The sequence below is a fragment of the Oncorhynchus gorbuscha genome, linkage group LG06, assembly GCF_021184085.1.
Source record: "Oncorhynchus gorbuscha isolate QuinsamMale2020 ecotype Even-year linkage group LG06, OgorEven_v1.0, whole genome shotgun sequence".
Classification (NCBI taxonomy): domain Eukaryota; kingdom Metazoa; phylum Chordata; class Actinopteri; order Salmoniformes; family Salmonidae; genus Oncorhynchus; species Oncorhynchus gorbuscha.
Window position 1 is genome coordinate 16,104,077 of NC_060178.1, and position 24,393 is coordinate 16,128,469.

At 45.9% G+C, this 24,393-nt stretch overlaps 1 protein-coding gene across 1 annotated transcript in view; it reads right to left on the reverse strand.

The window, feature by feature from the left end:
- LOC124037397 (receptor-type tyrosine-protein phosphatase zeta-like) overlaps positions 1-24,393 on the reverse strand; it is a 92,401-nt gene that overhangs the window by 13,053 nt on the left and 54,955 nt on the right. Inside the window, exons 6-23 of the mRNA XM_046352098.1 lie at positions 22,790-22,856; positions 21,595-21,752; positions 20,143-20,293; positions 16,325-16,509; positions 14,792-14,918; positions 10,545-10,585; positions 9,773-10,372; positions 9,143-9,335; positions 8,768-8,913; positions 8,349-8,712; positions 7,122-7,260; positions 4,088-4,179; positions 3,281-3,366; positions 1,092-1,112; positions 833-929; positions 664-746; positions 319-453; positions 46-180 (exon numbers count right to left, since the gene is read on the reverse strand). Of these exons, the coding sequence (XP_046208054.1) occupies positions 46-180; positions 319-453; positions 664-746; positions 833-929; positions 1,092-1,112; positions 3,281-3,366; positions 4,088-4,179; positions 7,122-7,260; positions 8,349-8,712; positions 8,768-8,913; positions 9,143-9,335; positions 9,773-10,372; positions 10,545-10,585; positions 14,792-14,918; positions 16,325-16,509; positions 20,143-20,293; positions 21,595-21,752; positions 22,790-22,856 (2,820 nt within the window). The remainder of the gene's footprint in view (positions 1-45; positions 181-318; positions 454-663; positions 747-832; positions 930-1,091; positions 1,113-3,280; positions 3,367-4,087; positions 4,180-7,121; positions 7,261-8,348; positions 8,713-8,767; positions 8,914-9,142; positions 9,336-9,772; positions 10,373-10,544; positions 10,586-14,791; positions 14,919-16,324; positions 16,510-20,142; positions 20,294-21,594; positions 21,753-22,789; positions 22,857-24,393) is intronic.

Genomic DNA, 24,393 nt, shown 5'->3' on the forward strand with positions numbered 1-24,393 from the left:
TTACTAATGAGAGGTAAATGTGATGTAAATAGTATGACCTCTGACCTTTTTGACCTTGGTGTTCCTGAGGGTGAAGGTTCTCTGGGTGTAGTGGGCCAGAACCTTACTGCTCTTCACCGTCACCAGGAAATCACCGAACTCTTCCTGGCTATCCAGGGGCCAGTACTGGTCACACTTCCTCTGACATACATGACCAAATACTTTAGAATAATTTCATGAATAAACATGAATAAACTATTTGTGAACTATTACTAAATATGTTCAAGCATTACAACACTTCAGCATGTATAAGCATTTATAATGGCCCAGGTTTCTCACCCGTCCCTTCTCTACCAAGTTGGTAATCATAATGATGACGCCCACGTTCTGTTCCCACACCATCCTCCAGAAGTCCACGGTGCTGGACTTGAGAGGGCCCTGGGCTGCGATGTAGGCCCTGGACTTGTTGAAACCCTGTGGAGGGTAGGGAGGGAGGGAGGGAGGGAGGGAAAGCGTGAACAACAGATTAGCTACTGATACATCAACAAGACATTTGCCCTCATATCAAATCAAATTGTATTTGTCACTTGCTTTGTCAACAACAGGTGTAGACGAACAGTGAAATGCTTACTTAAAGGTCCTTTTCTACTATTGTGCACAGACAAATGCAAGAGAATTGCTTACGTCAACGTAGTTTGCGTTAATGTAATCTCCACTCTTCCCATCTTTGTCAGCCTGGGTTGAGAGTCTTACTCGGCTGTGGTCATCTAGGAGTAGAGGAGGAAAGATAAGCTGGGTGCATTCAAGAATGTATGCGTGTGTACATGTGTTTGAAGGTGCATGTTTGACTAACAGGCCAGGATATTAATGTATCGGTTCTTGTTCTTGTTGTCTGGATGGTTGGAGCCGTCTGTGGTGATACCCAGGTCCACCGGGCACGCCTGCACCTCCTAAAAGAAAACACATGACCTTTTACATCCCACCATCCTTTTACTACGCAGTCAAACTAAAATGTGTCATCATGCACAACAAAAACATCAACATGGGCAGCTGGAAATGTGGCCAACATCTACACGTGACTACTTCAGAAGAAAAAGGGATACGTAGCTTACCTCATAACACTCTTTCAATATCTAACGGGGAGGGGGAATGCAAAAAGCACAGCAATGAAATTTCATGACACATGGTTAGCAAAAAAAAAACGTGCAAATAAATAACAAGAAAACAGTTTATGGGCAAATCTCAACTTCAAGACACTGTTTATGTGATCAACGGGATTCAGTCCATGTACCATGTTAATGTCCTTAGCTTTGACTTACAAACCTATGTTTGTGTTATTGACAACGTTTACACATGTATGCATTTATACAGCACTGATAAAATGCCAAGCTAGGATTTATATGGTAAGCAATGGTAAATATGTAGTTTAACATGAGCAATCACTGCATAGTGTATTTTATTGATCCCTTATTTTACCAGGTAAGTTGACTGAGAACACATTAGAATTTACAGCAACGACCTGGGGAATAATTACAGGGGGGAGGAGAGGGGATGAATGAGCCTATTGGAAGCTGGGGATGATTAGGTTGTATGAGGGCCAGATTGGGAATTTAGCCAGGACAACTGGGTTAACACCCCTACTCATATAAGTGCCATGGGTTCTTTAGTGACCACAGAGAGTCAGGACACCAGTTTAACGTCCCATCTGAAAGACAGCACCCTACACTGGGCAATGTCCCCTATCACTGCCCTGGGGCATTAGGATATTATTTTTTCGATCAGAGGAAAAAGTGCCTCCTACTGGCCAGTCAACACCACTTACAGCAGTATCTGGTTCCCCATCCAGGGAACGACCTGGACCAACTCTGCTTAGCTTCAGAGGAAAGCCAGCAGTGGGATGCAGGGTGGTCTCCCATCCAGGGACTGACCTGGACCAACTCTGCTTAGCTTCAGAGGAAAGCCAGCAGTGGGATGCAGGGTGGTCTCCCATCCAGGGACTGACCTGGACCAACTCTGCTTAGTTTCAGAGGAAAGCCAGCAGTGGGATGCAGGGTGGTCTCCCATCCAGGGACTGACCTGGACCAACTCTGCTTAGCTTCAGAGCAAAGCCAGCAGTGGGATGCAGGGTGGTCTCCCATCCAGGGACCGACCTGAACCAACTCTGCTTAGCTTCAGAGGAAAGCCAGCAGTGGGATGCAGGGTGGTCTCCCATCCAGGGACCGACCTGGACCAACTCTGCTTAGCTTCAGAGGAAAGCCAGCAGTGGGATGCAGGGTGGTCTCCCATCCAGGGACCGACCTGAACCAACTCTGCTTAGCTTCAGAGGAAAGCCAGCAGTGGGATGCAGGGTGGTCTCCCATCCAGGGACTGACCTGGACCAACTCTGCTTAGCTTCAGAGGAAAGCCAGCAGTGGGATGCAGGGTAGTCTCCCATCCAGGGACTGACCTGGACCAACTCTGCTTAGTTTCAGAGGAAAGCCAGCAGTGGGATGCAGGGTGGTCTCCCATCCAGGGACTGACCTGGACCAACTCTGCTTAGCTTCAGAGGAAAGCCAGCAGTGGGATGCAGGGTGGTCTCCCATCCAGGGACCGACCTGAACCAACTCTGCTTAGCTTCAGAGGAAAGCCAGCAGTGGGATGCAGGGTGGTCTCCCATCCAGGGACTGACCTGGACCAACTCTGCTTAGCTTCAGAGGAAAGCCAGCAGTGGGATGCAGGGTGGTCTCCCATCCAGGGACCGAACTGAACCAACTCTGCTTAGCTTCAGAGGAAAGCCAGCAGTGGGATGCAGGGTGGTCTCCCATCCAGGGACTGACCTGGACCAACTCTGCTTAGCAGAGGAAAGCCAGCAGTGGGATGCAGGGTGGTCTCCCATCCAGGGACTGACCTGGACCAACTCTGCTTAGCTTCAGAGGAAAGCCAGCAGTGGGATTCAGGGTGGTATGCTGATGGTGTATAATGTGATATATTTGTAAGTCTCAGTGGTAAGGACAATAGACATGACTCCTCAGATGAATCTGGGCCAGAGACATACAATATCATGTAGCATGAGACAGAGAGAGAGTGTGAGTTTGAATGGCCATCACAGTGCAAAGCCTCCCACAAGTCCTCTGCATGCTTACCTTAAAATAATAACAGCCGCCGTGTAACATCGCAAATGACACATACCAGTTTCACAAGAAGGCTACATACAGAAAAGCTCAATTAAAACCTACTGACAATTAATACAAATAATACTAATACAAATGTCTGTCATAAACCATATCCTGTGAGGGAACTGAAGAAGAATTTGACAGCACACCTCAAACTCTCTGGAGAATGCATTGGTGTGGTGGAGCTCCGTCACGTGCTTGACAAACTGCTTCACTGGAAGGGCTTCTTGTTTATCTAAAGGCAGAGAGAAAGGGTTTTATTGAGATCATCCACAAAAGTACTTTTATCAGAACAAAAGATTGAAACTTCCTACTCTGGCAGAAGCAGATGTTGAGTAAGTGGGTGTTAATGAAAGAGCTAAGCTTGGTGAAGATGGTGGACAGATGGCAAGAACACCTGTCCATATGTCTCTGTGCTTGTTAACACTTATCTTATGCCAACTCTACTGAATTCTAGTTGATCCCATGGAAAAGGTGTGCGCGTGTGTGTGTGTGTGTGTGTGTGTGTGTGTGTGTGTGTGTGTGTGTGTGTGTGTACGACCTAGATTCAATCAGATCAAGCGTTAACCGGCGATAGCCAACACCCACATAGCTGATGTTTTCATGATGTCGGAGGTGTAGCTGCGTTGGAGCTGACAAATAGGTGAGCAGCTGCTCTTGATCACCCGTCCCATGTTAGAAGTTCATAAGGAGAAAGTGTATGCTATATAGAAGTAATTATGCTCAAATTGAACATCATTCAACTAAATAATAAGGGTTTCCATCATCCTAATGGAGGTGTAGATTCCATTTCACATTCCAGTGTTCCAACTTGACAATGGCAATGTCCACTTTAGGTATAATGCCAGGAGTTATAAACCAGTTCCTCCTCCGACACCGCCAAAACAACTGCTATGTGGATGTCTTGATAAAGCGGATCTGATTAAATAGAGCGCTTTGTCTCATAGAATGGTTACCTGTATCTGTACGCATGGATGTGGGTGAAACAGATATGACTCTGGGGGATGTGTTGTCCTCTATGTAGAAATGGGCAATCTGGAAACACTTCCTGTGGAAACAAATGTACGATGATACAAGTTAATCAACAACACTCGTATAACTGCAGGTGTTGCCAGTTTCTTGTCTTTGTGACATATTGCCAATGCTATTATACCTTTGGTACAATTTCTTTTTGCTTTTTCCATCTAATTTAATACAAATGAGGGATTTGTATGCATTGTTCTGATTTGGTGAAAAGTGTGTTGAACATTCTGTGTGACAAAAACAATAATAATATTGGAGTAATGCTTATGTAAATGTAATACAATAACTGTAGATATATTTTTAAGACATACAAAAAATACAGCAGGCCTAAAAATGCTGCTGCTGTTGTTTTTGAAGATAAAAAGCCAACCACCGATGTTGGAGAACATGGTAATCTGTCCTCAACACAGGAAAAAAGATGTTCCTTCTAATCCGGAACAGGTTTTTAACAGGATCACCACTGCATGTCTTTCTGATGAACCTGCACCCAGCTAACCAAAAATGGACATCACCACACAGATTACTCTGGACATAAAAAAACAGCAGAGAGATGTCCCCGGTAGATTACATGTGTGCGTTTCTAAAAGACATCTCCACTTTGCTAACCCCAAATGCCCAGCTGTGGGGTGGCCAAATGAGCACCGTGTCACCGGAGGACGAGCAAGGACGCGACACAGAGGGGATTACAGCATTTCAGCCTCACGCCACTCATTTTACAAGACGCTGACACGAAAGCCTTCATGTCGGACATAATGAGGCGCAGGCGCTTTCCCCTCTCCTAGCCCACCCGAGGCCCTGCCTGTTCCCCCTCCTACCCCACCCGAGGCCTACCTGTTCCCCCATCCTACCCCACCCGAGGCCCTGCCTGTTCCCCCTCCTACCCCACCCGAGGCCTGCCTGTTCCCCCTCCTACCCCACCCGAGGCCCTGTCTGTTCCCCCTCCTACCCCACCCGAGGCCCTGTTCCCTAACCACTGTATGACCCCGAGCCCCAAGCTCAACGCTCTACACTCTGAGTGAGGCACATCTCTTAGCTTTAATCCCTCATCGGCACAAAGATTATTACAGATTTAAAATGAAATACAATAACAGGGTAGAAAACATGAACAATATGTCACGTCTCCAGCCCAGTGGATGAGAAATGTACAGTCTTACGCGGCTTAAGTGTTTACATTTCTGACAAAGTGTCCTTGATCGGATTGCCGAAGTTGGTTATTTAACTGTCCAACCGGTCAGTTTGCCACCACAGTGAAAAGTAGTATTTTTCTATGATCTCACAGTATGGGCATAATGTCTTTATAACTAGAGACGGGCAACTCTGAATGATGGCACCTACGTGTAAGTGAATCTACCCAGACACATCAAAGCTAAATGTGAAAAGCCAGACCTCAAACCGAAGCCATGTTGAAGATATTGGATGTGTCATGGGGAAGTGTGTGAGAGTGAGAAAGAAATTGGGCCCATGTCAGAGGAGATTAGGTCTCACGGTGAGACAGACAAATATGTGGTTCTTAAGGTCAACCTCGCTCCCCCTCTGCCACCCCCCGCCTCGCTCCACCCGTGCCCCCTGATGTCTGGGGCTGCAGTGCCCCGTGTCTGGGGACAAAACAGACCCACTCCTCTGAGACAGATGAATAACAATATGACAGGTATCGGCCCTGCGGCAGTTCCGCACAGCTGTCCCATAGGGAGGCAGAAGGCGTAATGGTGTCAGTATGTGTGTGGAGCCTATCAATGCAGAAAGAAAGCTGTTGTTCATGTAGCTTAGCTGTCAGGTTAAACAGATGATGGGTGGGTTCAAGGGGAATCGATGGGAGAGGATTTCTCAACATCATCACCATAATACTAATCATCATCATTATGGATCTTATAATAATCATCATTATGGATCTATAATAATAATCATCATTATGGATCTATAATAATAATCATCATTATGGATCTATAATAATCATCATTATGGATCTATAATAATCATCATTATGGATCTTATAATAATCATCATTATGGATCTTATAATAATCATCATTATGGATCTATAATAATAATCATATGGATATTATCTTCCTCCTCTACCTTCTCCACCTCCTTCACTTCTTCCTGCATATCCACCTCCTCATCCTCCAAACTCCACCTTCTTCCTCCATATCCACCTCCTCATCCTCCAAACTCCACCTTCTTCCTCCATATCCACCTCCTCATCCTCCAAACTCCACCTTCTTCCTCCATATCCACCTCCTCATCCTCCAAACTCCACCTTCTTCCTCCATATCCACCTCCTCCAAACTCCACCTTCTTCCTCCATATCCACCTCCCCATCCCAAACTCCAAATCCACCTCCTCATCCTTCTTCCTCCATATCCACCACCTCATCCTCCAAACTCCACCTTCCTCCATATCCACCTCCTCCAAACTCCACCTTCTTCCTCCATATCCACCACCTCATCCTCCAAACTCCACCTTCTTCCTCCATATCCACCTCCTCCAAACTCCACCTTCTTCCTCCATATCCACCACCTCCAAACTCCACCTTCTTCCTCCATATCCACCACCTCATCCTCCAAACTCCACCTTCTTCCTCCATATCCACCTCCTCCAAACTCCACCTTCTTCCTCCATATCCACCTCCTCATCCTCCAAACTCCACCTTCTTCCTCCATATCCACCTCCTCATCCTCCAAACTCCACCTTCTTCCTCCATCTCCACCTCCTCCAAACTCCACCTTCTTCCTCCATATCCACCTCCTCATCCTCCAAACTCCACCTTCTTCCTCCATCCACCTAAAATCCACCTCTTCCTCCATCCTCCAAACTCCACCTTCTTCCTCCATATCCACCTCCTCCAAACTCCACCTTCTTCCTCCATATCCACCTCCTCATCCTCCAAACTCCACCTTCTTCCTCCATATCCACCTCCTCCAAAATCCACCTTCTTCCTCCATATCCACCACCTGCTCCTCCCTCTTACCTCCAGTAGATGAGGATTCCCACCAGGACGATGAGTCCCAGGAAGGTGAGGGTGGAGATCACTGCCAGAGGGACCATGGCCCTCCTCTCTCTCTCCCTGGCCAGACCCACCCTGGACTCATGGCTGCTGTTACTGGCCTCTGTAAGTGGTGGGAAGAGGGAAGAACAGACGAGACACACAACTCAGAAAACGTGTCATTCACTCATTCAACTACAACACATTGACTGGCAAACACGTCAACAGTAAAATCAATCCACAAACTCATCCTATTTTCCTTCCAGTTCTAACACAGAGCTCCTCCTTGAACTACGGAACCTTGTTCATTTACATTTTAAACACTACAGTAGACCTTCGCTTTAACATCTTCATACCCATTCAGCTAACAAATCTAAACCTATTGCTACTTCTCTAACCCATATACAACTGCGACAATGATACATACGGGTGAAAGTGAACACGAATGCTTTAACCAAGTTAACGTGCACTACAGGTTAGTTCATGACAATGGCTCAATGCTTGATGCACACAATGGCTTAAATCTATGGGACTCTTAATGAGCGGAGACCAAAAAAGCCTATTGGCAAAACTGTGCTTCTATTTGCAAAGGCTTGAATGCAGATGGACTTTCTATCAATTTGTTTTCTTGTCTACAGTCTGGATGTGGACAGATATATGGGATATTATAAAGGATTTTCAAGGTTACACATCACAAAAGATTTGCGAGGGGCCCTGAGACTGTCTGAATGATTTGTCAATTACATTGACTGTATAAAGGGACATTAGACCATATGTGGTCTGCTAAGGCAAAAAACATTTGGGATTAGGAAGAGATCTGCTGCCCTCTGCTGGAGATCAAGTGCTATAACCAATGGAGTTCTTCACATGATGTTACAATACACAATTGAGACAAAGGCATGTGCATGTTAATGTTAACGAATATAACACAAAACACAAAGAATGTAACAAAGAACACTGAAATGATGATGACTGTGGACTTGATCATGAAAATGTTATAGAAAGCAGAAAGGCCATGACGGTGAATACACACACAGGATTTTAGTTGTCACAGAAAGGTGGTGTGTTAGGTGATGTGTCTCCTAAATCCCAGAGTATTTCCTGTTCCATTGGCATCATGGGAGCTGTAGTTTTCCCCAATCCGACAGGCGCAGCACTGTGCCTTGCCTTGATGTACGGGAAGATGTTGCCCCCTTGTGGATGGTTCTTTACCTGCAACTGGCTCCTCCTCCTCCTCCTCCTCAGAGTCTCTCTCTGTGCGCTCGGTGATAGTGAAGTCTGATGACGTCTCGTTGTCGTACAGGCTCTCGCCCTGCCCCGAGCCACTCTCCACCTCCCCACCTAGCGACCAGGGCGCCGCCGCGGTCACCCCAGATACTGTTGCCGTGCTGCCCACTGTATCGTTGGTGACGGCACTGCCCTTCTCGCTCTCAAAGTAGAACGATGAGGAGAGTTCTTCTGTGTCGATGTTGGGAGTGGCGGCGGCTTCAGAGGTGAGTGTGGGTGTGAAGGTGGGGATATAAGGGAGCGCGCCCTCCCCCCGAGGCTGAACTCTGAACCCTGTCCCACTCCTCATCTAGCTCCTTCTGGGCTTCTCCAAACAGGGTCGAGCCAGAGGCACTACTGTCTACCGTCTGCAGTTCAGGGGGGAGGGTGGGGGTGAGGGGGGAGGCCGAGTAGGAAGAGGAGGGGGCTGAGGTTTGGAGGGCCGAAACCCAGTGGTCCTTGGAGCTGGACGGTGTGGCTGTAACAGAAACGAGCAGGTCACTATGGAAACCTGAGAGAGGAGGATGAGGAGGAACAGGGGGAGAGGAGAAGGAAGAGAAGAGAGGCTGACCTCCAGATGGGTTGGGGGAGCCTCCCAGAGATGAATGGGGGAGATGGTCTAAATCGCTACCGGAGGAATAGAGCACAAGGCTAGCCGTCCCCCAGTCAGACGTGGGCAGGGGGGAGGTGAGGAGAGGCATGCAACCAGGAGGACGAGAAGCCATCCAGAAAGCAGGTACACAACGACTCCACGCCATCGCTAGCTACCGTGAATCCAACATCACCACCACCACCGACGACAACACCCACCAGACAAGACTCTACTACACGGCCTGTAGCGTAACTAGAGTCCCCCAGCCCACCAGATACAGAGTCAGTAAGGCCTGGGGTGGCCCCGAACAGATAGAAGTCACTAGAGAGGAGAAGAGAAGGCTGCAGGGAGAGAGAGGTTGCAGGGAGAGGTCTGAAGGCTAGCTCAGTGGGAGAGTCAGGTAAGGTTTGAAGGGGGTGAGTGTCACTAAACATTGGTGGGTCACCCGAGGCCACAGACGAAGAACCAGACAACATATCACCATCACCACTATCATCATCACCAAAACCACGAGAGACGACTGTCTCCCAACCATACAGGGGGTGTGAGGGGTGAGGGAGGAGAGACAGGGTGGGGGAGGTCATGAGGTACGAGTCACCACTAGACAACAGTGCTATAGCTGCATGCAGGGAGTCCAGAGCAGGAGGGGTCACAGACGACAGGGGTCTAGACGGGGGAGGGGCATGCAGGCAGGCGGTGGGGTCGTTGTTAGGGGTGGAGCCGGGGTTGCCAGGGGTCGACGTGTCACACACAGGGAGGGTGGAGGGGAGTGGCTCACCGTTGAACACCGGCTGTGTGGTCTGCAAGAGTGCCCCGGCGAAGGAGGAGGCAGTGGATGAAAACAAGGGCATGCTGGGACTTGTAGGCCATTGTGGTTCTTCCTGAGAGAGGGAGGAGGCGGAAGTGGCCATGGTCCGGCTTTCCGGGAGTGGAGTGGCCATGGAAACACCGCTGCTTTTCCGCTTGGGACGGTCACAGGATACGCCACCCCTCTGCCCTTCTCGGTCTTGGTTGATGAAGTGTTGATGACATCAGTGCGTGATTGCGGAGTGGTCACTGTAGTGGTATACTTCTGGGTTCTTCCCTTGCCTCTGCTGCCTGCTGAGACAGCACCCTCTGCTGGTGCTCTGGTTGTACTGCGATACCTCTCACTCTGCTCTGTGGAAGTCTGTGCTCGGTTGGGTTGAGTGGTCCTGGATGGAGTGCCTGGTGTGGAGGTTCTCCTCTGGACAAATGGGGTGGTGGTTCTGATAGCAGGCAAGGGGAGGCTGGGTGGGCCAGTGGTTGAAGTGGGCCTGGTTCTCGTAGTGCTTTGGGTTGTCCAGTCCATGTCATTGTCCAGTTCTTCACCTGGTTTAGCCCAGGGTCCATAGTCCTCCTGGTGGGAAAATACATTCAGAGTGCATGGGGAAATACTGAAGTCTTGTCATGAGACACTGCTCCTCGTACTATATCCTACGTTTAAATAAAGCTTTTCTTGCAGTACACTACTGACAGTATTATCACATTGCATTATGAAATAAGCTACATTTATGCAATATTATACTTACTGCCCCTTCAAATTCAGTAGAATCTGGATAAGGTGTTGCCTCTGAAAAGAATCACAGATGAGCGTTAGAGACCGAGTCGTGGGATTTCATACTTAATAATGTACCTTCCCTACGAGCAAAGGACGTTGAAAATACATTACTGTACAGATGTAGGATCGTAATTTGAGCAGGGTGATCAATTAAGATCGTACATCTGTAAACATGTTCATACGAATATCAAAGACAGTGTGGCAATCGAAGAAAACAGCCTAGACATTGTTATGTGTGATTTGTTTTTCTTCAATTTAGTTACAACTTTGACAATTACTAACAATGGCATTATAATTTAAGATATTGGTCCCATTGACAAACCCAACGACGTTGTAACAGACAAGCACTTTACTTGAAACGTACATCAAAATGTGACAGAAAAAATATCTACAAAGTATCTGCCAAAAACACACATACAAACATTGTGAGCCAATACGTGAAAACCATTCTGATGAAAAACTGAAGAGGCTTGACAAAAATCTTCGGAAGCTTGATATCCACTAAGGTCACATCTTTCAATGGGTCCACAGTATATGAAGCGAAAACTCATGCGATATAATATTAATCTATACTAGGAATCTTTGAGAATATGTTGCTGTCGGTGTAGATATCAGGTGAGGGAGAGAGAGAAACAGTGAGATAACAACATGAGGGAGATGTTCGGATATATTGGGCAGAACGTCCGGGTCAGCACAAACTGAGTATTAACACGCACACACACACACACACACACACACACACACACACACACACACACACACACACACACACACACACACACACACACCCTCTTATCTGGATTGGGCTAAATTACATATGGAGGCCTCAGGCCTGATCAGAATGGGTTTGTGAAGCATGAGGTGGGTTTATAAAGAGTTAAGTGGAAAGGGAATGAATGAATGAGTGCACAACCAGACCTCACAAAGGAGTTGTTTTGTCACCTCAACTGTCACAGTGCATTCGGTCACACAATTGTATCAAGTCATTTGGATGAGTGTGTACAATTCATGCACATTGAAATATGATGCAGAGGATTTTTAGCAACAATAAATTAGTTTATTATCAACTTCAGCAGATACAGAGTTCCCATCATTTCATACAAATGACAAATGCTGCCCCATAAGCAAACATTCTCTCACTGTGACCGGAGGAAATGGTGCCATTTCAAAATGTTTTGTTGTTTGTGTGACATAGGACACATGGAATAACCTTTGACCTCAACCAAACAGATTGAGGGGGGTATTCTTCCCCTTAGAAATATAGAAACGCACATTTTAAGTAAGTACATAGACAGAAGAGGGATTTCAGAATTTCAGAAACCACGACAGAACTATATCTTTACTTCCTCTGAATTCCTCAACACAATCCATTAATGCCTAGTTAATAAGTCTATCTGAGAAGCCTTCACAGCATATTCATTGCAAACTGACTGTCTACCATTAAAGAGACACAATAAAGGGAACTGGTTTGCAAATGGTCAACCATCTAGGTTTGGTCTCTACTCTTCATGTAATCAGAATGCTACGTACGGTCTGTGTAGAGCAGGGGTGTCAAAGTCAAATGGACGGAGGGCCAAATAAAAAATTTAGCTACAAGCCGAGGGCCGGACTGTTCGAATGTTCATTGAAAAATTTTTAAATGACGCATATAGTCTAGTGAACCTAATTGAACCTACTGAAAACCTAACAAATATATTCCAATATGATCAGATAAATAAAGCAATATTTTCTTATGGCTCTGTCAGTAATCTTTAATTTTCAACAGACACAAAAGACAAATTTCCTTTATATAAAAATCCCCATAACATGAACATTAAATGAAAGAAACCGGTATTCAAGGCACCATCAGTAGCCTATATTTTCTATTTTAGCAAAAGTGGGCTAAATTTACTTCAAAGAAAAAAACAATAATAGAAATTTTCTATCATCCACTCAACTGAAATATTTTTAAAATATAATTGGATTGAAATACAATAAAATAAAGTGCAAAAATCTATTAATCAAAAACAACACTTTGTTTAAGGAGAAGTAACATGCAGTGAAAACAAATATTAAACTTTAACTTTTAAACTTGAACTGAGTAAAAACTCTAAATATGTGATTGCACAGTAATGTTCACTTGTTTGAGGTTGAGGGTGATACTTGGTGGTGTCCCATCTTTTCCACAAGTTCATCAATGTTCGGGGTAAGGCTCTGAGCTGAGGAAATCCTCAGAATTGAGTGGAGGTGTTCAGCAGTAAGTCGACTTCTGTGTGATGTTTTGTTCAAGTTCATCAAAGAAAACAGTTGTTCACACAGGTATGTGCTGCCAAACATAGACAACGTTTGAGCAGCCTGGATGCGCAGCTGGGGCATTGTGTCGGGAGGAAACGGGCGAACTCCGCAGCACCCACTGCCGCATATTTTGCCCTCAGTGCATCATTGCATTGGAGGTCAATCAACTCCATTTGGAGGTTTGGTGGTGAGCTTTCCACGTCAACAGCAAATGGGTTACCGAGCAGTTCCAACCTGATTTTTTGTGCTTCAAAGTCAGCAAATCGGCGTCGAAAGTCAGCGGCAAGCATACCTATTTTATCAGCCAACTGTGCGCTCGGGAACGCACTGGTAGAGAGCTTCTCTTTCATGGTCTGGCAGCTGGGAAAGTGGCTCAAATTTTCTTTCCGCATCTGCGTCTCCCACAGAGTCAGTTTGGTTTTAAATGCCTTCACTGTACTGTACATATCAGAGATGACACGATCCCGACCCTGCAGCTGCAAGTTCATTGCATTCAGATGACTCGTAATGTCACACAGAAAAGCCATTTCACACAGAAACATTTCGTCTCGGAGTTGTGTTGTGTCTTTCCCTTTGCTGTCCAAGAACAGACAAATCTCCTCACGAAGCTCGAAACATCTTTGAAGCACCTTTCCCTGGCTTAGCCATCGCACCTCTGTGTGATAAGGCAAATCACCATGCTCCGTTTCTAACTCCGTCAGAAATGCCTTGAACTGGCGGTGATTCAAACCTTTGGCTCTGATAAAGTTAACTGTGCGCGTGATGATGCTCATTACATGCTCCATTTTCAAGGCTTTACCGCACAACGCTTCCTGGTGTATGATACAATGATAAGCTGTCAGCTCACCTGTCGCGTTTTCCTCTTGCATCTTTTCCCGTATCTTTGCCACCAGTCCGCTCCTGTGTCCACACATCGCAGGTGCTCCGTCGGTTGTCAAACCCACGAGTTTTTCCCAAGGCAGCTCCATCTCATTTACACATCTTGACACCTCTTCATACAAATCATGCCCCGTAGTTGTGCCATGCATAGGACGTAAAGCCAAAAACTCCTCTGTCACGCTTAGGCTGGAGTCCACTCCGCGGATGAAAATTGACAACTGGGCAATGTCAGAAATGTCGGTGCTCTCATCCACAGCCAAGGAATATGCAATGAAATCTTTTCCCTTTTTCACAAGCTGCTCTTTTAGATTGATGGACAACTGGTCTACTCTCTCGGCAATGGTGTTTCTGCTCAGACTCACATTTAAAAAGAGTTGCCTTTTTCTGGGCAAACTTCGTCACAAACTTTAATCATGCAGTTTTTGATGAAATCCCCTCCGTAAATGGCCGGGCTGATTTAGCGATCTCTTCTGCCAAAATAAAACTGGCCTTGACAGCAGCCTGGCCTTGTGATTTGGCTTTTTGAACAGAGCCTGTCGAGATTTGAGGCCTCGTTTTAATTCCTCTGCCTTTTGTAGCCTTTGTTCCATGTCCATATTCTTGTTTTTGTCCGCGTGTTTCGTTTCATAATGTCGTCTCAGATTATACTCTTTCAGTACCGCCACACTTTCTCCACACAGAAGACACACAGGTTTTCCAGCTACCTCCGTGAACAAATACTCCGACTCCCACCTTGTTTGAAACCCCCGGTTCTCAGTGTCCACCTTCCGTTTTGCCATTTTTGATGGGTATCTGAAAGTTAATTTTACTGTGATGCTGACAACTGCTGTGCCAATAAATATTGAAATGAAGCAGCCTACTGCTCGGTGCGTCACCGTTGCATTGTGGGAAATGTAGTATTGGTGCGTGTAAAAGATCTGCGGGCTGCCGGCTTGCTGCGGTCTGCGGGCCGGTTCTAATAACAAATCAAGATCATCCCAGGGGCCGTAAAAAACCTTCTCGCGGGCCCGCGGGCCTTGACTCTGACATATGTGGTGTAGAGGTATTTGCGGTCGTCAGTCTTACCGGGGTCTTCGAAGGGCATGTTGACGGACAACTGCTCGCTCACATGACCGTACAGACCGTTGGTGCACACGGCCACCACCTGCACCACATAGCTAGTATTGGCTATCAGGTCCTGCAGCATGGCCCCCTGGGGAACAACAGGGAGAGGTGAGTACAGGGGATTTAGTGTCATGGTGGTGAAGAAGGTGGTGGTGTTGGTGGAGGAGGAGGAGGTGGTGAAGGTAGAGGAGATGGTGGTGGTGGTGGTGGTGGAGAAGGTGGTGGTGTTGGTGGAGGAGGAGGAGGAGGAGGAGGTGGTGAAGGTGGTGGTGTTGGTGGAGGAGGTGGTGAATGTAGTGGTGGTGAAGGTAGAGGAGGTGGTGGTGGTGGTGGTGTTGGTGGAGGAGGAGGAGGAGGTGGTGAAGGTGGTGAAGGTAGAGGAGGTGGAGAAGGTGGTGGTGTTGGTGGAGGAGGTGGTGAAGGTGGTGGTGGAGGAGGAGGAGGTGGTGGTGGTGAAGGTAGAGGAGATGGTGGTGGTGGAGAAGGCGGCGGTGGTGGTGGAGAAGGTGGTGGAGGTGAAGGTGGTGGTGGAAGAAGTGAAGATGGTAGAGGAGGTGAAGGTGGTGGTGGTGGTGGAGGTGTGTTACGGATACAGGTATCCTGTGTCTGTGTGTGTATGTATCCTGTGTTGTTTTCTCTCCTTCTCCCCTCACAGGTGAAAATCATCACTCCCCAATCAGTGTCCAATCCAATCATCAATCAGAAGACACACTTCCTCCTGTTTCCTACCCTATCACAGTTCGTTTCCCTTGGTTTAAAAACCCTGTCAGTAGTTTGCTCTAGAGCTCAATCTCTCTGTAATGCCATGCCTGTAGGTCTCTGTGTTTCACTCTCTCTTTGTGTATTAACCTCTCTTTTGTTAGAGCACCTCCATAGCACTTTTTCATCACCTGTGAGTATTGTTTTTGGTTATGGTGTTTGTTTGTTTGCTGGTGGGAAAAGGGGAAACCAAGACAAGTCGCCCATGGGCATACACTACCCGTAGGTAGACTGTTAAATACACTAGTTAGAACTGGGCAGACCATCCACTGTATTTTTGGTTAGTTAGTTAGCTGTTGTTAAAGTAGGCTAGTCTAGCTTAGGGATGTTTTTGAATACTTATTGTTTCTTTCCTTGGGTCCAGCTCAGCCCCTTTTCCTGCCCCCCCCCCCCCCCCCCATTACCGTATGTTTATTAATAAACCCTGAGTTTGACGGTAGATTTCAGTTGTCCTGGTTATTTTGTTCTCACTTTTACTTTGTCAATTATAATTTGCATGAGTTATGTTACGGGTCTCATTACCATCCCCCCCCCTAGACTGTTGGGCCAAAAGGGATTCGTAACAAGGTGGTTATAGCATCTGCTCTTGCATTCAATCACACTATGGTTCTTTAGTTTCTTCATTTGTTTCTTCATTCCTTCATTAATTCCTGCAAACCTTCTGAAATGTGATTGACCGGGTTTGGTCATCTGTGTGCGTTAGTCCACCACCACCTCTTCATAAAGGATGCTCACCACATCCTGGTCTCCGTCAGTCAGGTACTGGAAGGTTGCAGAGTCCTCTCCTTGGGCAGGCCTGTAGGTGACTGAGTACTTCTCTATCACGGCGTCGTACACCGCCCTCGGCCGCTCCCACATCACCAGCAGGCTGGTCAGGTTATGGGGGTCCGCCTGCACATTCTCCGGCTCTGAACTACAGACTGACAGAGAAGAGAGAGACAGAGGGAGAGAGACAGAGAGAAATAGAGACAGAGAGAAATAGAGAGGGAGAGAAATAGAGAGAGAGAAAGAGTGGGGAGAGAGACAAAGAGAGAGAAATAGAGAGGGAGAGAGACAGAAAGAGAGGGGAGAGAGACAAAGAGAGAGAAATAGAGGGAGAGAGACAGAAAGAGAGGGGAGAGAGACAAAGAGAGAAATAGAGAGGGAGAGAGAGAGAAAGGGAGAGAAGAGAAATCAAAATATTAGAATTAATATAGATTAATAAGAATCAAATATAAGAGAATCAGCCTCAACTGGGTGTTTGTCCTTCCTAATTGGTCCCATCACAGATTAGCGCTCCAGTACTAACGCAGATCACAGATGCATTGAGACCCCGGGATTAATACAGATTACAGGAGTAGGGAGAGATTAAAGTCAATCGAAATGAGACAATGGCCAGGTACAATGACTAAACCATTGACTCATTTCCTACATGATCTATACTAAAATCTGCACTTCAGTTTACCTACGGATTCATCCTCGGCCCAGGGGGGTTGGTGGAGGGGTGAATAGATTTATTTCATGTTTTTAATGATGGTGAGGGATTTCAGAAAGGGAGACTTACAGTTGTACAAACCCCATTTTCAACACAAGAGAAAAGCAAAGGAACAACAGTCTTTTCCTAACTACTCGCAAAACAAATCACAACAAAGCACAAATAATTGCCATCTCTATTTTGTTGCAAAAAGCATCTCACTCTGGTAAACAAATGGTATGTCCAATAACAACAGGGAAGCGAGATACATTTCACACCTATTCATGTACATTATATCATATTCAATGCACTCTATCCATTTTTCAAAGACGCTTGAAAAGTCCTCTGTGAAAGTGAGGAGGCAGCCACAGACTCTGAGCAGGTAACCTAGCAACTACCTGGTCTAAAAAAACCAGACTAATATCAATGCGGACATGACACTAAGTAGTGAGAGAGAGAGAGAGAGAGAGAGAGAGAGAGGGGTCTGTCCCTGGCTTAGCATATCAGCCTGGTGCCTAAGCATTCACAACAATTACATTCTCCATTTAAGGTTAGAATTTATTTAACCTTTATTTAACTAGGTGAGTCAGTTAACAATGTGTTCTTATTTACAATGACGGCCTACTTGTAAAGCCCCCACGTGAGAGTCTGGGTATGATTAAGGAGGCACACAAACATGCTGTCTGAATAGCATCCATGTGCTAGTTAAAGTCCTGATTATGTTGAAAACACATCAAACTACTGCAATCACTTCTTTAGTAGGGTAAGGGACGCCCAAAATAGGGCACGGCAGTGGTGACAGGCAGGCAGGTTCACAGTTGGGTTACCAGTGCATGCCTCCTATGATCATTTTAATAGGCCACCAACAGTGTCATGAAATATATTTGATATTGGTGTGTTGCTATTTGCTGTTCAGAATGTAATATTCTATGAAAATGTAGGCATGCTAGCAGATGCCCATAGATTTCCAGTCATTGCACTAATGCCAGTGAGCATGAATACAAGAGATTCATTCTGTAGCTAGAGAACTCATGATATCTCCAGGAGTGACAAGAGTCATTGTCTTGCTAGGGCCAATCTACTTTACGATGTTCCCTCTTACTACCTACCCTCTTACTATCTCTGACTTTGCTACTTTGAGGGAAAATGTACTTACTGTGAAATGTGGTTGCCCCATAGCTATATTAAGATTAACGCACTAACTGTAACTCGCTCTGGATAGGAGAGCTGGTGTAACTGAGTCAGGTTTGTAGGCCTCCTTGCTCACACACACTTTTCAGTTCTGCCCACAAATGTTCTATGGGTTTGAGGTCAGGGTTTTGTGATGGCCACTCCAATACCTTGACTTTGTCGACCTTAAGCCATTTTAACAACTTTGGAAGTATGCTTGGGGTCATTGTCCATTTGGAAGACCCATTTGCGACCAAGCTTTAACTTCCTGACTGATGTCTTGAGATGTTGCTTCAATAGATCCACATAATTTTCCTCCCTCGTGATGCCATCTATTTTGTGAAGTGCACCAGTCTCTCCTACAGCAAAGCACCCCCACAACATGATGCTGCCACCCTTGTGCTTCACGGTTGAGATGGTGTTCTTCGGCTTGCAAGCCTCCCCCTTTTTCCTCCGAACATAACAATGGTCATCATGGCTAAACAGTTCTACTTTTGTTTCATCAGACCAGAGGACATTCCTCCAAAAAGTACGATCTTTGTTCCCTTGTGCAGCTGCAAACCGCAGTCTGGCTTTTATTTAATGGTGGTTTTGGAGCAGTGGCTTCCTTGCTGAGCGGCCTTTCAGGTTATGTCGCTATAGGACTTGTTTTACTGTGGATATAGATACTTTTGTACCTGCTTCCCCCAGCATCTTCACAAGGTCCTTTGCTATTGTTCTGGGATTGATTTGCACTTTTCGCACCAAAGTACATTTATCTCTAGGAGACAGAATGAGTCTCCTTCCTGAGTGGTATGACGGCTGTGTGGTCCCATGGTGTTTATACTTGCATACTATTGTTTGTACAGATGAAGGTGGTACCTTAAGGTGTTTGAAAATTGCTTCCAAAGATGAACCAGACTTGTGAAAGTCTACAATTTGTTTTCTGAGGTCTTGGCTGATTTCTTTTGATTATCCCATGATGTCAAGCAAAGAGGCACTGAGTTTGAAGGTAGGCCTTGAAATATATCCACATGTGCACCTCCAATTGACTCAAATGATGTCCATTAGCCTATCAGAAGCTTCTAAAGCCATGACATAATTTTCTGGAATTTTCGAAGTTGTTTAAAGGCACAGTTAACGTAGTCTATGTAAACTTCTGGAATTGTGATACAGTGAATTATAAGTTAAATAATCTGTCTGTAAACAATTGTTGGAAAAATGACTTGTGTCATGCACAACAGACTTGGCAAAACTATAGTTTGTTAACAAGAAATCTGTGGAGTGGTTGAAAAACAAGTTTGAATGACTCCAACCTAAGTATATGTGAACTTCCCGACTTCAACTGTACATACTGGGAGTGAGGACCTCCTCTGACAGACCGACAGGTACGTACTGGGAGTGAGGACCGCCTCTGACAGACAGACAGGTACGTGGGAGTGAGGACCGCCTCTGACAGACAGACAGGTACGTATTGGGAGTGAGGACCGCCTCTGACAGACAGACAGGTACGTATTGGGAGTGAGGACCGCCTCTGACAGACAGACAGGTACGTATTGGGAGTGAGGACCGCCTCTGACAGACAGACAGGTACGTATTGGGAGTGAGGACCGCCTCTGACAGACAGACAGGTAGACAGGTATTGGGACGGGACCGCCTCTGACAGACAGACAGGTACGTATTGGGAGTGAGGACCGCCTCTGACAGACAGACAGGTACGTATTGGGACGGACGGACGGACAGACAGACAGACAGACAGACAGACAGACAGACAGACAGACAGACAGACAGACAGACAGACAGACAGACAGACAGACAGACAGACAGACAGACAGACAGACAGACAGACAGACAGACAGACAGACAGACAGACAGACAGACAGACAGACAGACAGACAGACAGACAGACAGACAGACAGACAGACAGACAGACAGACAGACAGGTACGTACTGGGAGTGAGGACCTCCTCCGTGCCGGTATAGGAGGAGAAGACCTGTCCCATGAACTGCTGCTGCTGCTCCCTGAAGTTGTTCTGCAGGTAGTCCATCAACATCACATAGCCTGCCTGATGCATGGTCATCACCTCACAGAACATCTCCAGCTACAACACAATACAATGGTGATTTCACATTGTGTCCTTGGGCAAGCTGCCACACAAGGAGAGACCACATAAAGATAATTGGGAAATGATGGTTGTATTACTATTATCATTATTCACATAGACCTAAACAACTGGTTCAAACAGTATTCAGTCCTCTCACACCCTAACACACACACACACACACACACACACACACACACACACACACACACACACACACACACACACACACACACACACACACACACACACACGTGCTACACACAAGCATGCAGGTATATCATATACACATTGTGTACAGTCTATTGTGTAACACTATATATACAGTGCATTCAGAAAGTATTCTGACCTCTTCCCCTTTTCCACATTTAGATCAATTACAGCCTTATTCTAAAATGGATTCAATAAAACATGTTCCTCATCAATCTACATGAAATACACCATAATGACACAGCGAAAACAGTTTTTTTGACATTTTTTCAAATGTATTAAAAATTAGAAACAGAACTTATTTACAGAAGTATTTAGACCCTTTGCTATGAGACTCGAAATTGCGTTTATATTGATCATCCTTGATGTTTCTACAACTTGGAGTTTACCTGTGGTAAATTCAATTGATTGGACATGATTTGGAAAGGCACACACCTGGTCACCCCTCATAGCCTGGTTCCTCTCTAGGTTTCTTCCTAGGTTCTGGCCTTTCTAGGGAGTTTTTCCTAGCCACCGTGCTTCTACACCTGCATTGCTTTCTGGTTGGGGTTTTAGGCTGGGTTTCTGTACAGCACTTTGAGATATCAGCTGATGTAAGAAGGGGTTTATAAATACATTTGATTTTATTAAATGAGTGAGAGAGTGTGTGTGTGTGTCTTTCTTGTAGCCCTCGGGGTATTTATGATTGACAGGTGTTACCTGAGGTGTACACAAGCAGTCATTAAATCCAAGAAATATAGACAGAGGCCTTCACTCCGCTTAAAATGAAACGCATGGTACTGACACACACACACACACACACACACACACACACACACACACATTTGTTACCTTATCAAAAAGGTGGGTCTCACACACACACACACACAAAGAAACAGACACACAGAGCTACAACCAATTATGAATAGCGACTTGAAGGAGCATATGTTAAGCTCCCACCCAACCCATTCATACTATAAAAAAACAACTGTCATCTGACAGGGAACAAATAGGGAGATGAGGAGGCGTCCAGCACTCTCCCGCTCCCTTTCTCTTCTGTACTAACAAAAACAATATTTCCACACACACTCTCTGCTTTTATACACACACACCTGCGTGTCGGAGATGGCCACAGTGTTCTTGAAGACAATCCACTCCACGGTATCAGTGCAGGGTGGGGTGGTGAGGGAGCCATTGTAGGTGAAGTACTTATCTGTTGAGTTGGGCAAGAGGCCACGGAGAGAGAAGGGACCCACCATCCCACTCTTACCTTGAGAAAAGGAGGGTAGAGGAGAAAAGAGGGGGACATGTGTAAGATGAAAATGCACGGAAGGCTAAATAAAGTAGTGAGAGAGAAAGAGGATAGACGACAAACATCAAATGTTCATTGTCATGACACAGTGAGATAGTGGGTGTATGACTGTGGGGTAAAGTGGCACTTGACTTTAAATCTGTACAAAGAAGTTTGTACAACTAGCTTTCATAAGAGCTTGACATTACCCACAACAATGAACTGATGCACTGAAGTCCTCTGTAACGCCTACTTGCATGACAAACTTCAACTGCCATTAGCATGAATTAACTACACTTAAGCCATAAGGCACGAGGAGGTGTGGTATATGGCCAATATACCACAGCTCAGGGCTGTTCTAACGCACAATGCAATGCGGTGTGCGTGGATACAGCCCTTAACTGTGCTATATCGGCCATATACCACAAACCCTGAGGTGCCTTATTATATAAACTGGTTACAAAGGTAATTAGAACAGTAAAAATAAATGTTTTGTCATACCTTTCAGCCAATCAGCATTCAGGACTCGAACCACCTAGTTTCTAATAGCCCAGGCTATGCAGACTTTCAATTAGTACTGTGCAGTAATACATCTATAATGAAACGCAAACTAGGGGTTTATAGCTACGCTTGGATAAGGTGGCTTTGTGTTTGGTTAACTTAGTGTGGCGCCCCAGGTGGTGTGGCCGGGGAATGCCACTATTTGGGGAGTCAGCCACACACCACAACCAGCAGATTAGGGTGCAGCAAGCTAGGTTGCAGTGCCACGCCCTGCACCTGAAGCCACTCCGTGTCGTTAAGGTGTCCGCATGCATAGGTTCGGTTTGTTTTGAATGACATTTTTTTACCATCCTTTTTGTGAACCCATTTATTTGAATAAATATGCCATTGTTCTTGTCAATGTTCCTCATCATTGACATCCTACCAGCCATGCCTAGCGAATCGTTACATTAAATACACTACTTTAAGGTGAGCATTGGATTGGTATAAGGTTACTGGAGGTCAGGTTGGCATACCGAATCGGCTGACACTGTTGACTCCGTCGATAATGGCCATGTAGTTGTCATTGTCTTCGATGCCTGTCTGTAAAGAGGGAATAGAAACAGGTTAGTCAGACCTCTCAAAAGTCTACAGTGGCTTCCTCTCCTCTCCTTCACTTTTTTGTGTCTCTATATTTTTAGGCTGCTTTAAAGTTGTGACCCGCTAAACTGAAGCTAACACCGATGCTAAACTAAGCTGAAGTTAACACCGATGCTAAACTAAGCTGAAGCTAACAATGATGCTAAACTAAACTGAAGCTAACAATGATGCTAAACTAAACTGAAGTTAAGACTGATGCTAAACTAAACTGAAGCTAACAATGATGCTAAACTAAGCTGAAGCTAACAATGATGCTAAACTAAACTGAAGTTAAGACTGATGCTAAACTAAACTGAAGCTAACAATGATGCTAAACTAAGCTGAAGCTAACAATGATGCTAAACTAAACTGAAGCTAACAATGATGCTAAACTGAAGCTCACACTGATGCAAGCTAATAGCTAGAGACTGTATAATCCACAGCTGAACCCAAACTCTATAATGCATGTTTAATCTGTGGTCAGTCTGATACTGTGGTGGGTAATTCGTTCCACTATCCTGTCCCCTTTGATTTCAGGGTCGGTCGCGGAGTGTAGCATAATCTAGGGGCCTCGTGCGGAATAATTGTACAAAAAATAATAATATTACTAGCATAGTTTTTTTTCTAAATTATGCTAGCTCACGAGGCCCCTTGATGAGCCAATTGCCTCTTCTACCTAATGGTAAGTCATGCCATTGCAAGTAGACCGTCATCGACTATGAAAAACCTTGCTGGTATGGGTGCAAAATGATCCACTACACTCTCTTGACACAGGTCATGCACACACACACACATATGCATGAACACACACACACGCTCAAACACACATCCACACAAAAGCATAAACACACAGACAGCGCAAATACACTCTTCCTGTCAGTGTCGACAGCTAATCTACCTAGAGTACCTGCCTACCTGAACCCCCTCAGGAACACCCGCTCCACCCAATCTACTTACAGTACCTACCTACCTGAACCCCCTCAGGAACACCCGCTCCACCCAATCTACTTACAGTACCTACCTACCTGAACACCCACTCCACCCAATCTACTTACAGTACCTACCTACCTGAACACCCGCTCCACCCAATCTACTTACAGTACCTACCTACCTGAACACCCGCTCCACCCAATCTACTTACAGTACCTACCTACCTGAACACCCGCTCCACCCAATCTACTTACAGTACCTACCTACCTGAACCCCCTCAGGAACACCCCGCTCCACCCAATCTACTTACAGTACCGACCTACCTGAACCCCCTCAGGAACACCCGCTCCACCCAATCTACTTACAGTACCGACCTACCTGAACCCCCTCAGGAACACCCCGCTCCACCCAATCTACTTACAGTACCTACCTACCTGAACCCCCTCAGGAACACCCCACTCCACCCAATCTACCTATAGTACCTACCTATCTGAACCCCCCACCAGGAAAATCCGCTCCACCCAATCTACCTAGAATATCTACCTACCTGAACCACCCCCTGTTGGAGCAA